The sequence below is a fragment of the Chiloscyllium punctatum genome, chromosome 11 (genome assembly GCF_047496795.1).
Source record: "Chiloscyllium punctatum isolate Juve2018m chromosome 11, sChiPun1.3, whole genome shotgun sequence".
Taxonomy (NCBI): Eukaryota; Metazoa; Chordata; class Chondrichthyes; order Orectolobiformes; family Hemiscylliidae; genus Chiloscyllium; species Chiloscyllium punctatum.
Window position 1 is genome coordinate 87,176,943 of NC_092749.1, and position 13,156 is coordinate 87,190,098.

The following is a 13,156-nucleotide window of genomic DNA, read 5'->3' on the forward strand; positions in this document are numbered from 1 at the left end:
ATATCATTATCTTCGCTTTTAATCTCCATCTTGTTAACTTGACTTTGCTGACTAAGTTACAACTTCTTAATTTCAAATTCTCTCTTTTTCTCTTTCCCTTTCTTCTCTCTCTCTCCTTCTCTTACTCTTTGCTCAGCTAAGCACCCTCTCTTTTCCCCTTTCTCTTCTCTCGCTCCTTCTTTCTCTCTTTGCTTAGCTAAGAACTTTCTCTGTCTGTCTTTCTCCTCTCTTCTGTCTCTTTCTCTCTCATCGCTCTTTCTCTTTCTCTTTCCCTCTGTCTTTCCTCTCTCTCTTTGTTTAGTTTCTAACTCCATTTTCCTCAATTATAATTTAAGTTTTTCTAACTCTACTGGACTTGTCTGTTTCTCTGACACACCTAAATGTTTGAATAATTCCCTTACAATTTCAGCTTTATTTTGGTCCTTGGTTAAACCCAATTCTAACCTATTTGCTAATTCTAAGAGTATGGTCTTTTCTTTCTAAACTTCCTTGGCAAATTTGGGAATCACCTTCAAACCCCAGAGTCTCTTTAGCAATTTTAAGAGCCATTTCTCACTTTTAATTTAACCAACCACAAGTAACCAAAATTAAACAAATTGTCTCATCTACGTTTTATTTAAAGATCTAGGATGCTAACCTGCAAGTGTTCAAATCTACTGGGCTTTCTTTTTACACCAAATCTAATCAAATCTGTCCCAGTCTCATGCTGGATCAGTCTAAACCTGTACAAATCACGGACGAGAGCCCCCAAACTGCTACAACATGGGATAAATCCCTCTGCTAATTTCAACCCGACACACAGAGAGAAACACACCTCGCCTCGTAACCTGTTAAATTTCAAGAGGCAAAGAACTATCTCAGATCTCACTTTTTAAAGTAAAAATTAACAATTTATATTCTTTAAGTCAAAAAAGAGAATGTTAAAACAACAACTATTTACAACTCCTTTCTCTTAAACCTAACCTTTACCTCCCACTCTACAATACTGGTCTGATAAAAAACATTTTGATTAAGATTGACAAAAATATCACATTTCAAAAGCCAGCCAGCTATCAATTCTCAGTTGTAGATTTTTCTCTGTATTTTCCTGGGTCGTCTTTTCTTTGGTCTTCTGCTGCACAAGTTTTCTTTTGGACAGGTACCTTTCAGAGAGCCATTCAGCTAGCAGTCTGTACTTGTTGGTGATCTTTGCTGTTCTCCCCCTAACTGTTCAAAATGTCTGGGTTAATACCCCAAAACATTGGATCATTTCATTGGTTTGATGTCATCCCAAACAGTAAAATTAACTTTCTTTTGGATTTTGGTCTCTGGAGCATAATTTAAATTGATTGGCCAAATATGGATTTGTTCTTGTACCATGGCAACACAGCACCAGCTATTTGTGTCAAACAAATGTTACATTTTTAAATGATTCAGCACACTCTTGTGCTTTCAGTCAGTCCTTGCTAGGTTCCTCTCTCTCTTAAAGGTACTGTACACACCTACACCTTCATAACAATAATATGAATTAACTTTAATTTAATAGGTTCTGTGCATAATGTAGAAGTTAAATTCAAAAGGCAGAGTAAAATGCTTGACTATTTTCAATAACTTCATTTGCGTGACTCCACAATTTGTACAGTTTGAACTGGTGTGTGCTGATGCCTGGAAAGTGGATCTGACTCAAGCTTGTCTAAACGTGGGATTTATGTTTGGAACGATGATCATGGGCTATGCAGCAGACATGTATGTATCATCCTAAATTTAATTCTGATTTAAAAATCTGGATACTAATATAATTTTATTTTTATTTCTTAAAATTATTTTGTTGCAGATTTGGCAGGAAGCTTTGCTTCTTATTTGCAACTTTTGTGACCACAGTGTCAGGTCTTCTCCTGGCTTTTTCCCCAAACTATACTTGGTTTGTGATCTTCCGTACTCTTCAAGGCCTATTCAGCAGGGGAGGTTGGCTGTGTGGCTACGTCTTAAGTAAGATCTTTCTTTTACTTTTGTTTGAATAGACAATCACTGGTAATGGGCATTGTGTTCAATGAATAATCTAAACAATGGTGTTGTTAAAAACTAGTGCAGTGATTATGCCAGGATTTCCCAAACTAGAGATTGAGACACCAATTGATAGCTGAGATTTTGGGGCTGTGAGCTAGGAGACAGCAATGACTGACCCCTCTGATGTCTGTTGTTATAGGTCTTCACCTATCCCCACCCCCATCGAGGAATCACAACAAATTTCAAGCTGGGTTTTATCTAGTTACGATGTTCCAATCTGCTAATTGGAGCCAACTTGCTTGTCTTTTCCTGTCTGTTATTGGTTATTCAAGTGAATTAGCTGATTACTTGTTAGAAATAGCTCAATTATCACGCATTGGTTTTTAGTGTCAACTCTTGGTATTCTCATTCCTTCACTGAACTGTGTGTTTCTCTTCTAGTCACTGAACTTGTCGTGTCAGATTACAGAAGAACAGCAGGGATTTTAAACCAAGTGTCATTCAGTTTTGGGATCATGCTTCTTCCTGCCATTGCTTATTTTCTACCAGCCTGGAGAAACTTGCAACTGGCAATAACCATTCCAAACTTCCTCTTCTTGACTTACTACTGGTAATGACTGATCAGCATCAGTAGTTACTGAGGAACACCAGTTACTTAGTGCATTAAATGGTGGTCATGAAAGATAACCCCACATATGGTCATTTGCAGGTTGGTTCCAGAGTCTCCCAGGTGGATGTTTTCTCAGAAGAAGGATGAAGAAGCTATGAAAATTTTGCAGCAGGTGGCAAAAAGGAATGGCCACACCTTTTCAATGAAAGCTGAGGTGACTAGTTTATATGGGAATGAAACTGAGACTGTGATTCTATATACACGTTCAGCCTGCAGGCTAAAGTTGCCACCAACTTAAGTGGGCCTAATGCAATGCAGAGATAATTCCAGGCATTCCTGTACATAAAGCCATAAAATATAGGACCAGAATTAGGCCATTTGGTATATCAAGTCTGCTCCATCATTTGATCACCGTATGTTTCTCAAGTGCATTCTCATTCTCCTGCCTTCAGCTCATTACCCTTGATCCCTTTCCCATTCAGCTCTGTCTTAAATATACTCAATGACTTGGCCTCCACAGATTCATCATCCACTGGCTGAAGAAATTCCTCCTCATCTCAGTTCTAAAGGGTCATTCCTTTACTCTGAGGCTGTGCCATTGAATCCTAATCTTTCCTACTAGTGAAAACAGCTTCTCCACATCCACTCTATCCAGGTCTCTCAGTATTCTGTCAGTTTCAATGAGATACCCCTCATCTTTCTAAACTCCATCAGGTACAGACCCAGAGTCCTCAACTGCTTCTCATATGACAAACACTTTATCACTAGATCACTCTTGTGAACCTCCTCTGGACCTGCACCAAGGCAGCACATCCTTCCTTAGATCTAGTCTCTAAACTGTATGAATGGTCAGGCACAGTTCATACCTCTAACAAATGAAATAAAGGTTTATTATTTGTCCTAACAATCAGTCAGCATCTTCAAAATTTTACAATAGTGAAAAGCTTTACTGTGGAAGTAAGTCAACTCACACACTGACATGTATGACCTTTCAACTCTTGCACTTAACCTCAAGTGCACCCATCATTCAAAGGGAGAGAGGGAAAAGCTATGTAACTAAAGGTCAATTAACTTAATATCAATTGTTGAAAAAATATTGGAATCAATTATTAACAAAGTAAGAGCAGAAAAGTTGAAAAATCATTACATAGATAAGCAGAGTCAGCATGATTTCATGATAGGGAAATCATGTCTGACTAATTTATTCGAGTTTTTCGAGGAAGTCTCAACCAGAGTGGATAGAGGTGAACCAGTTGATATGTTGTATTTGGACTTCCAGGAGACATTTGCAAGGTATCTCACAAAAGGTGGCAAGTCATAAGATGGGCTATATTGTTATATATTGGCATGGATAGAGATAGGAAACAACAACTGGGAGATACCACGTTCTTTTTCAGCTTGGTGACCTGACATCGGTGGGGTTCCACAGGAATCAGTTTATAGTTTATATTAACGACTTAAAAGAAGAAAGCAAATGTACCATAGCCAAATATGCAGAAATAGGTCAAAGTGAAAGATACAAGTATGAGAGGGATACAAGCAGTTTACAGAAAGATAGATTGGTTATATAAATGGGCAACAAAATGTTGACAAATAGTGGGAAAATATGAAGTTGTTCATTTTAGAAGGAAGAACAAAAGAACAGAGTATTATTTAAATGCAGAAAGCTGCTATGTAAAGTGACTTGTGCATGAAATGTAGAAAGCTAGATCAAAGTGCAGCAAGTAATCAGGAAGGCTAACGAAATGTTGGCCCTTATTTCAAAAAGAGTATAAGAGGATGGAAGTCTTATTGCAATTGTACAAGGTGTTGGTGAGACTACATCTGGAGTACTGTGAGCAGTTTTGGTCCCTGTCTTCAAGAAACGATTTCAATGGAGGTAGTTCAGAGAAGCTTCTCAAGGATGATCTCTGGTATAGAAGGATTGTTTTATGAGTAACGGTTCAGCAGGTTGGGATTCTACTCACTGGTGTTTAGAAAAGAAGAGGTGGTCTTACTTAAACATTTTGAATTCTTAAGAGACTTGACAGAGTAAATGCTGGGAGGATGCTTCCCCACATAGAGTTGAGAACCAGAGGACATGAGCTCAGAATTAAGGGGCACCAATTTAAGACTGAGAAGAGGAGGAATTTCTTCTCTCAGAGGGTTGTGAGTCTTTGGAAAACCTTGTCACAGAGTGCTGTGGGGTCAGAGTCTCTGAGTAGATTTAAGGCTGAGATAAATTGATTCTTGATCAGTAAGGGAAGAAGAGCAATTATGAAGAAAGGGCAGGAAGGTGGACATGGGGGAGTATTGGATTAACCATGCTCCTATTGAAGATGAAGCAGGTCAAGGGGCCAAATGCCCTACGTCTGTGCCTATTTCTTACATCTTATGATCTTCTATAAATTATTATTTGTTCCTGAGAAATGGTAAATCCTGATCATTCACACTGAGGACGTTAAGAGCAGTCTGCAATCCATACATTGTATGTCTGGAGGCATATCTAAGCTAGATCACATAGGACTGTTAGGATTAGACCAGTGAATTAATTGGTCTTTTTTTAGCAATTTGAACATATGAACATAAAATGTAAGAACTGGAGATGGCTATTTGTTCCTTCAAGCTCATTCTGCTATTCAGTAAGGCCATAGTTGATCTTCTATCTCAACTCCACCTTCCTGCACTGCCACCAAATCCTCTAATTCCATGTTTACCAAATATCTATCAAACTCTGTTTTAAATATACTCAGTGACTGAATATTCATGGCTATCTGGGTAAACAGTTTCAAAAATTCACAATCTTGCAAGTGAAGAAAATTCTTCACATAGAATTATACGGGACAGAAGAGGCTCTTCAGCCCTTCGAGTCTACACCACCAAATCTACTCCAGATCTACATTAGTCCTATTTTGCTGAACTTGGCCCATGGCTTTGGATATAATGACACTTGAAATGGCTCATCCAAGTACTTTTTAAAGTTTGTGAGGTCACACACTCCTACTACCCTTCTAGACATTCCAGACAATCTCCACCAACTTAAGTGAAAAAGCCTTTCCTCAACTTCCTTCTAAACCTCCTGCCTTTCACCTTAAAAGTATACCATCTCACACAGTTGGCAACTTACTTTAAGCTTTTAATTCAACTGGACTTTGGCTCAGGATATGGTTTTGATATAACTGGGTGATTTGCCAAATATACTAGGACAATCACTTAATCCTGAACTGATTTTTTTTTATATGTAACACCAAATTTTATAACAGTCTCATTCAATCCCCTGGATTTTTGGATAATAGTTCTTGGTTTTTCAAATGATAGTCTTCAATTTGTTGGTGTCTAATTCGTGTTTTCTACTTTTTGCTACCCAGAATATTTTCAGTCCCTTTTCTTTTCCCAGGCAATTACTATCGAGAAGAATGATGAAAAGATGAACCGTCCTTCCATAATTGAGCTGGTCAGGACACCTCAGATGAGGAAACATACTCTCATTTTGATGGTGAACTGGTGAGTCTTATTCATTTTTTAAAAATTGATATTAGCTTAATATTTAATCTTTAAAGAGGTATCACCTGAACTACTGTGTGTCACTCACTAACTACTGTTTGCAGCACCATAACCGCTCTGTGTACCATTCAAGCACTCATCCATAACGCTCAACTACCATCTGCAAATCCGTAATTACAAACTACAAGAATAAAGAGTATAGTTACCGTGTGGCAAATGGTAGCTGGGGCGTAATGTTAGTTGTGCTGAAAGTTGTAATTTAAATGACTGCTGAAGTGGTTTGGTCATTGGATATTACAGATGTTAGTTTGGTGGTACATTTAGTAGTTGTGGTGATGCAGTTGGAAGTTATGATGATAGAGATGGTAGTTAGAGTTGTTCAGGTACTCAGTGAATTTCAACCGCCAGCAGATGGAATAACATAGGCAATAATTTTGTTTGGAAATATACCCCAGAAAAGGTATTCAGGCAATTCTATGTGTCAAAGGTATTCATGGGAGGTGGTCTGTTATGACCCACATTTATTTTCAGCACACAATCTTCAGCTCTTCCTCTCCATAATTATAGAATCATATCATGGGAGAGGTGAAAGTGTTTGTTTACGGTTGTTGGAACTTTGCAATGTTTACAGCAAGGATGCCATATTTAAACTCCAACTGCAACCACCTTCAGGCCTCGTAATCCAGGAGTTGCCCTTCACTAAAATCTCAAAGAAAATGTCCCAGAAAGGATTGTTCACTCATTGCTTCAGCAACAGGGACCTGAAGGTTTTAATGGAAAGGGTGAAGGAAAGCAGGGCAGGGCTTGATCCTGCTGACAAACAAAGGAGCCAGGCCATAGACTTAGCCTACCTGACCGAGATAGTGGCCTGAGTCAGTGTAGGGTCCCTGGTGAAACACTACACACAACAGTGCAGTACATGACCTTCTGCGCTCTGTAAAACTAAGTGCCACCATCTTCCTTCTGCAAACTTACACTCATCACTCATTAAACTCTGCCACTTCATAAGGCTGTTACCAAGACTCATAAGAATTTCAGTAATGACGAGAGATCGGACAGTCTGTGGTTGATTTCCTTACAGCAGAGGAGACCGAGAGGGGACATGACTGAGGTGTATAAAATAATAAGCAACACTGAAAGGATAGACAGGAAGAAGCTTTTCATCTTGACGGAGAGGTCAATGAGCAGAAGCATAGATCTAAGGTAAGGAGCAGAAGGTTTACAGGGGATGTGAGTAATAAACCTTTTCACCCAGAGGGTGGGAGGAATCTGCAATTCACTGCCTGTATTGGTGGTAAAGGCAGAAACCCTCATAACATTGATGAGGTATTTCAATGTGCACTTGTGATGTCAAAGTGTACAGGGCTTTGGATCAAAGACTGGAAAATAGGATTAGAATAGTAACAGAGTCAGTCAAACCAGTCCATACTTACGATAATCCCAAACTAAACTAGTCCCATCTGCCTGTGCTGGGTCCACATCCCTCCAAACATTTCTTATTCATGTACTTATCCAAATGTCTTTTAAACATTGTAACTATACTCACCACTTCCTCTGGAATTTTATTTCACACATGAACCACTGTCTGTGTAAAAGAGTTAGAAAATCTTTCTCATCCAACCTTAAAAATATGCCCTCTAATCTTGAAATCCTCACCACAGTGTAAAGGCACCTTCCATTCACCTTATCTATACCCGTTTATAATTTTAAAAAACCTCTGTAAGGTCTCCCCTCAACCTCCTGCGCCCCCGTGAAAAAAGTCCCAGCCTATCCAGCCTCACCCTATTACTCAAATCTTCCATTCCTGGGGTACCATCACAGTAAATCTTTTCTGATCCCTGTCCAGCTTATAATATCCTTCATATAACAGGGTGACCAGAGCTAGACATAGTACTCCAGAAGAGGCCTCACAAACACGTAGGAGAGAAAGGAAGACCCAACATTCTAAAGTATGCTGCACTTTTATAAACATATACACTCTTGTACTCTATGTCTTTGTCACTATCTGGTGATGTCATACCCCTTTGGGAGATGAGCAGACTCTTCAGACATCCCAAAAATGAAACAAGTTGTAATGATCAATTATTGCTCATCTTTTACAAGCAACCAACTCCTTGACTGCAAATAGTGTCGACATCATGGAACCTTGAAACATATTGATGACAGCAACATATGTAGATAGTGTAGAAGCTAAAAGTAGTGTGCAAGGGTTGTGCTTGGGTCTGGCCTGCACACATCTTCCCCACTTATACCCATCTTATGAGTGTGATTAAGGAAGCCATAATAGAGCAATAGAGTCATAGAGATATACAGCATGGAAACAGACCCTTCGGTCCAACTTGTCCATGCCAACCAGATATCCAAACCCAGTCTAGTCCTACCTGAGGTTTCTTTGACACCAGACAAAGGGGAAGAGCCCATGGTTTTGGGTAGGCTTTCTTGCTGTTCTGAGGGGTCAGGTATGATTTGCTCCTGCCCCGTTTGTGAGGTAACAGCTTTCAGGTGATCCATATGTTTGTTCTGGATAATTATTACCGACCCGAACTGTGTATCATGGGACCTGATCACAAGTTGACCTCACCTTGTGCCCAATCAGGGTCATTTTCAGGATTCCAGCACCAAACTTCATCCCTCAAGTAAACTGCCTCCCTCACGTATGGGAAGCATGCAGTGGCATTGGCTTTCCTGTTGCCATCTCACCATCCTGGGAGGCCAGGAATAACAGGTTTAGGCTGATGCAGCGTTTTCTCCCCACCAGTGACTCTGCTGGAGCTTTGAATGGGCATCCACAATGAGTAGGAACATTGAGCCCATAAAAGGACTGGCATGGTCAACATGTAACCGAATCCAGGTTTTACCCAGCCATTCTCACAAATGTGGGGGTGCCGCTGCCACCAATGTTTATCTTTGTTGGCACACTGGGCACTGCCCCACCAACGCAGCTATGCTGGCATCTAATCCTGGCTACCAGACATAAAGTCTTCATTTTAGAAACACTGGGTTACACTGATGGAGCTCAGCCAATATCTGGTGACAACCTTTACTCAAGACAATCACTCTTGCTCCCCATACTAATATGCCGTCCTCTACAGTGACCTGGTCTCACTGGGTCCAGAAAAATTTCAATCCTGGTTCTGATGGCCCTTCTGTTTCCACCATCACCACCATCTGTTTTAGTTTTGCCAGGACAGGACTTTTCTGCATTCACAGTCAGATATTGTCAGCACCACCTCTCTCACATCGGATCATGGTGGGCTGATTTTTCACTTACTTAAAGGCTACTTCTTGGCTACGTTACCATTTCCATGGCTGATCCTTTATTGATAGCAGGTATAAGAATGTCAAGATGGAGGCCAGGTTATGTAAGAATTTCCTGTAATAATTCACCAATTCAAGGGAAGACCTAAGCTCCATTACAGACATGGGAACTGGGACTCCTTTGATGGCCCTCACTTTCCCTTCCAACGAGTCTAACCTGGTTTTCTTGACTCTGTAACCTAAGTACGTCACTTGGAGTGCTTGGAACACACGTTTCCCTTCTGAGGCATACACCCACCCAGGAGAAACGCTTAAGAACTGTGTTAAAGTTCTCCAAGTGCTCTTCATTGGTCTTCCCGGTTATTGACATATCATCTAGATAAACGGTAACCTGGGGTAGCCCTTGTAAAATATTTTCCATTATCTGCTAGAGAAGGGCACAGGCTGATACCCTAAATGGCAGTCCTGAAAATTGGTACAAACTTTACTATTAATTGTGGCGTACTTCTGGGATTCCTCAGTTGCAGGTAGGCGTGCTCATTTCCAGCTTCGCAAATGACAGTGTTTCCCCCCACCCACAATCCTTCCCATACAAGTCCTCTATGCAAGGGATTGAGTATTTATCCAGCTGCAGGATGCAGCTTACCCTTTGCTTAAAATTCCCACAAAAGTGATCTGAGCTGTCAGGCTTCACAGTTGGTGTGACCGATGCTGTCCATTCCGCAAACTGCACTGGTTTGATGATTCCTTCACTTTCCAACCTCCTTATTTCTGCCTCTACTTTTACCCACAAGAAAATGGCCCCAGGAAGACCTTGCAAAACTATGGAATTTCTTCCTGGTGAACATGTAAAGTGGCTTTGGCCCCTTTGGTAGTCCCTAGCCCTTCCTGAAAAACTTCTGGGAATTTCATTAGGACTTCACCAAGGCAGCCATTTTCTCATGAAAATATGTTGAGGTGAATCTTTCACAAGGTGAATCTTTCTCAACCAATTCTGTCGCAACTGGCTTGGGCCTGAGCCTCTGACTACAATCAGTGGTAACTGCACCATCTGCTTCTCATAGGAAACCAGAACCAAAATCATATTGTTAATTTCTATCTGTTCCCCAGCATACACTCTCAGTTTGGCTGAGGTCTTGCGTAAATTTAAGGGTTGGAGACCAGAATGACTCTTATTAAAGACAGGTACTGCAACCATAGATACAGCTGCACCAGTATTGACCTTCAGGAGAACCAGGTGACCATTTAACCAAACATTAATTTTAAATGGTACTAATTTGGTTGTTGCTAAGCAATTTAACAGTTCCAAGCCAGATGTAGGGGGACTTGCCAGGGTGCGCACTCTCCTGGATACTGACCTACGAGTTTTCTTATTCAAGGCAGGCTTTGTAGGACTCCTTTGCCCTCTCCAGTCTGCATACCAGCAGCAACTACAATGCCTTGTGATTGTGAAGAGCTTTTCAGCCACTTGGCCAAGGCTCGGCTTTGTTGTAGGGTTCTGCTGTGGGCTGGCCTAGGATCCCTCTGCTCAGGATATGCCCTGTGTGAGGCTCTGCGATTGCCTACACTGAAATGGTGTTCCCCAAGCTCAATCAGACAGGTGAGGGTGGTCACTTTCATTGGGACGCCCTGTAGCTCCCATGCTCCACTTGCCGCATTTTCTAATAACAAAGTCAGTTGTGGTACCTGTTTGAACTCCAGGTGGGCTTCAGCTTTTGCATAGTTATATCATTAATCCCATATACGAGATAGTCTCTCAGCGTCTCATTCAGGGTTAACTCAAAATCACATGCCTCTGCTGGTCATCTTAACTGAATTAAAAATCCCAATACGGATTCATCTGGTTCTCAAACAGCCAAATAGAATCAATAGCATCTCAGAATTAGAGGTGGTCTGGTGTCATAATATACCTTAAATAAATATGTCAACCCTTGCAAGATTTTAGAGTCTGGTGCCTCTCGAAAAATTAAGCCCCTAATATCCGAAAATGCTGAAGGCCTGCAAGCAGTTAGAAGGATTATTTGTTACTTTTCATCTGCCCCAGTGTAATTTGCCTGGAAAAAAAGTCACGTTCTTTCTGCATACTGGCCTCGTCTCTGCTGGCAGGTTCGAAAAAGTCAAGCTTCCAAAATAAAGGCATGATGCCAAAAATGCTTACCTCAACTCCAACATGACTGTTGAGAGTGAATTTTCTTCAAGAATGTATTTTTTTTTATTGAAACAATTGCACAAAGGCCAGTATCCTGTCACCAAATCATCCTTTATTTACATGTGCACAACAACCAACTTAGAGTCAGTCTCTCAAGTGAGGAGATTCTGAAACCCCTTTTCTAAAGTATTTTCTTTAGATGCATGCTATTGGAAAAGCTCAGCAGGTCTCGCAGATTCTGTGGAGAAAAATCAGAGTTAATATTTTGTCTCTAGTGACCCTTCTTCAGAACCTTCCTTCAGTTCTGAACCTTCCTTCCTTCCTTCACTGGACCCCAAAACGTTAACTCTGATTTCTCTCCACAGATGCTGCCAGACCTGCTGAGCTTTTCCAACAATTTCTGCTTTTGCTATATTCCTTTTTACCTGCACACACAAGGGTGTTGCTTTCAGTAACTTGCACCCTCAACAAGCACATAAACATGCCAGTGCTCTAGTACACAAAGATTAGGAGATGCAGTTTTTAAAACAAAAACTCCTTTTCTAATGTATTTATGGAAGCATAAAACACAAGTATGTCTTTTATCGTGTCTTTCAACTCATATCATATCTATAGTCTGAGACATAACCCACAGGAAATTGTTTTCTGCTGAGAGTGGGTGATCAGCCCCTCATTATCTCTGTAGCCATAGGAAATCACAGTTCCGATTTCTAGAACCACATCTCCTTTTTGAAGTATTTCTCTTGGAACTTCTCTGAACACTCTTCAAATACAATATTCCATGGTTCCCCTAAGGACTCAGTATAATCCACACAGCCACTAAATTTATATTCTTTATGTTATCTTTTATAATTTATTTTATCTTTCGACTTGTATGTATTTTTGTAAAACGAAGCACATATTGTACTTAAAAGTTCAACCTCAATAGTTCAGTATATACCACAGGGCAGAATAGTGGCTCAGTGGCCAGCACTGCTGCCTCACAGCGCCAGGGACACGGGTTCAAATCCAGACTCGGGCAACTGTCCGTGTGGGGTTGGCACTTTCTCCCCATGACTGCATGGATTTCCTCCGGGTGTTCTGGTTTCTTCCCACAGTCCAAAGATGTGCAGGCTAGGTGGATTGACCATGCTAAATTGCCTGTAGCGTTCAAGGATGTGTATGTTAGGTGCATTAATCAAGGGTAAATATAGGATGATAGGGGAATGGGTCTGGGTGGTTACTCTTCGGACAGTCGGGTGTGGACTTGTTAGGCCGAAGGGCCTGTTCCCTCACTGTAGGGATTCTATGATTCACTCTTGCCTCACAGCACCAGAGATCCAGGTTCGATTCCACCCTCAGGTGACAGTCTGTGTGGAGTTTGCACATTTTGCACTGTTTCAATAGAGCTGATAGGAAGAAGTATTTTCCATTGAGAGTGACTAATGTTAATTCATACAAAGACAGAGATAAAGTTGCAGAATTTGTTAGCAAACTATCATATTAACTCAGTTGGCTGGACTGTCAATGTATCAACCAATTATTGCTAACATCACGTGGTTCAATTCCCAGTTTCAGGTAATGTAAAGTCAGGTCCTGCCTCCTCACCCTACCTATAGCAAAAGAAAAGGAACATAACTGTGGTTTGTGAATATTCACAAGGATTTACCTTGAGGCAAGGAGTTAAGATGA

General features: G+C 40.7%; 1 protein-coding gene across 2 annotated transcripts in view; it reads left to right on the forward strand.

Annotated features, from left to right (window-relative positions):
* LOC140482613 (solute carrier family 22 member 2-like) overlaps positions 1-13,156 on the forward strand; it is a 55,917-nt gene that overhangs the window by 14,622 nt on the left and 28,139 nt on the right. For both annotated transcript variants that reach the window (XM_072580130.1, XM_072580129.1), the window contains 5 exons: positions 1,622-1,725; positions 1,814-1,968; positions 2,427-2,595; positions 2,695-2,809; positions 5,972-6,078. In XM_072580130.1, coding sequence (XP_072436231.1) covers positions 1,622-1,725; positions 1,814-1,968; positions 2,427-2,595; positions 2,695-2,809; positions 5,972-6,078 — 650 coding nt within the window. The remainder of the gene's footprint in view (positions 1-1,621; positions 1,726-1,813; positions 1,969-2,426; positions 2,596-2,694; positions 2,810-5,971; positions 6,079-13,156) is intronic.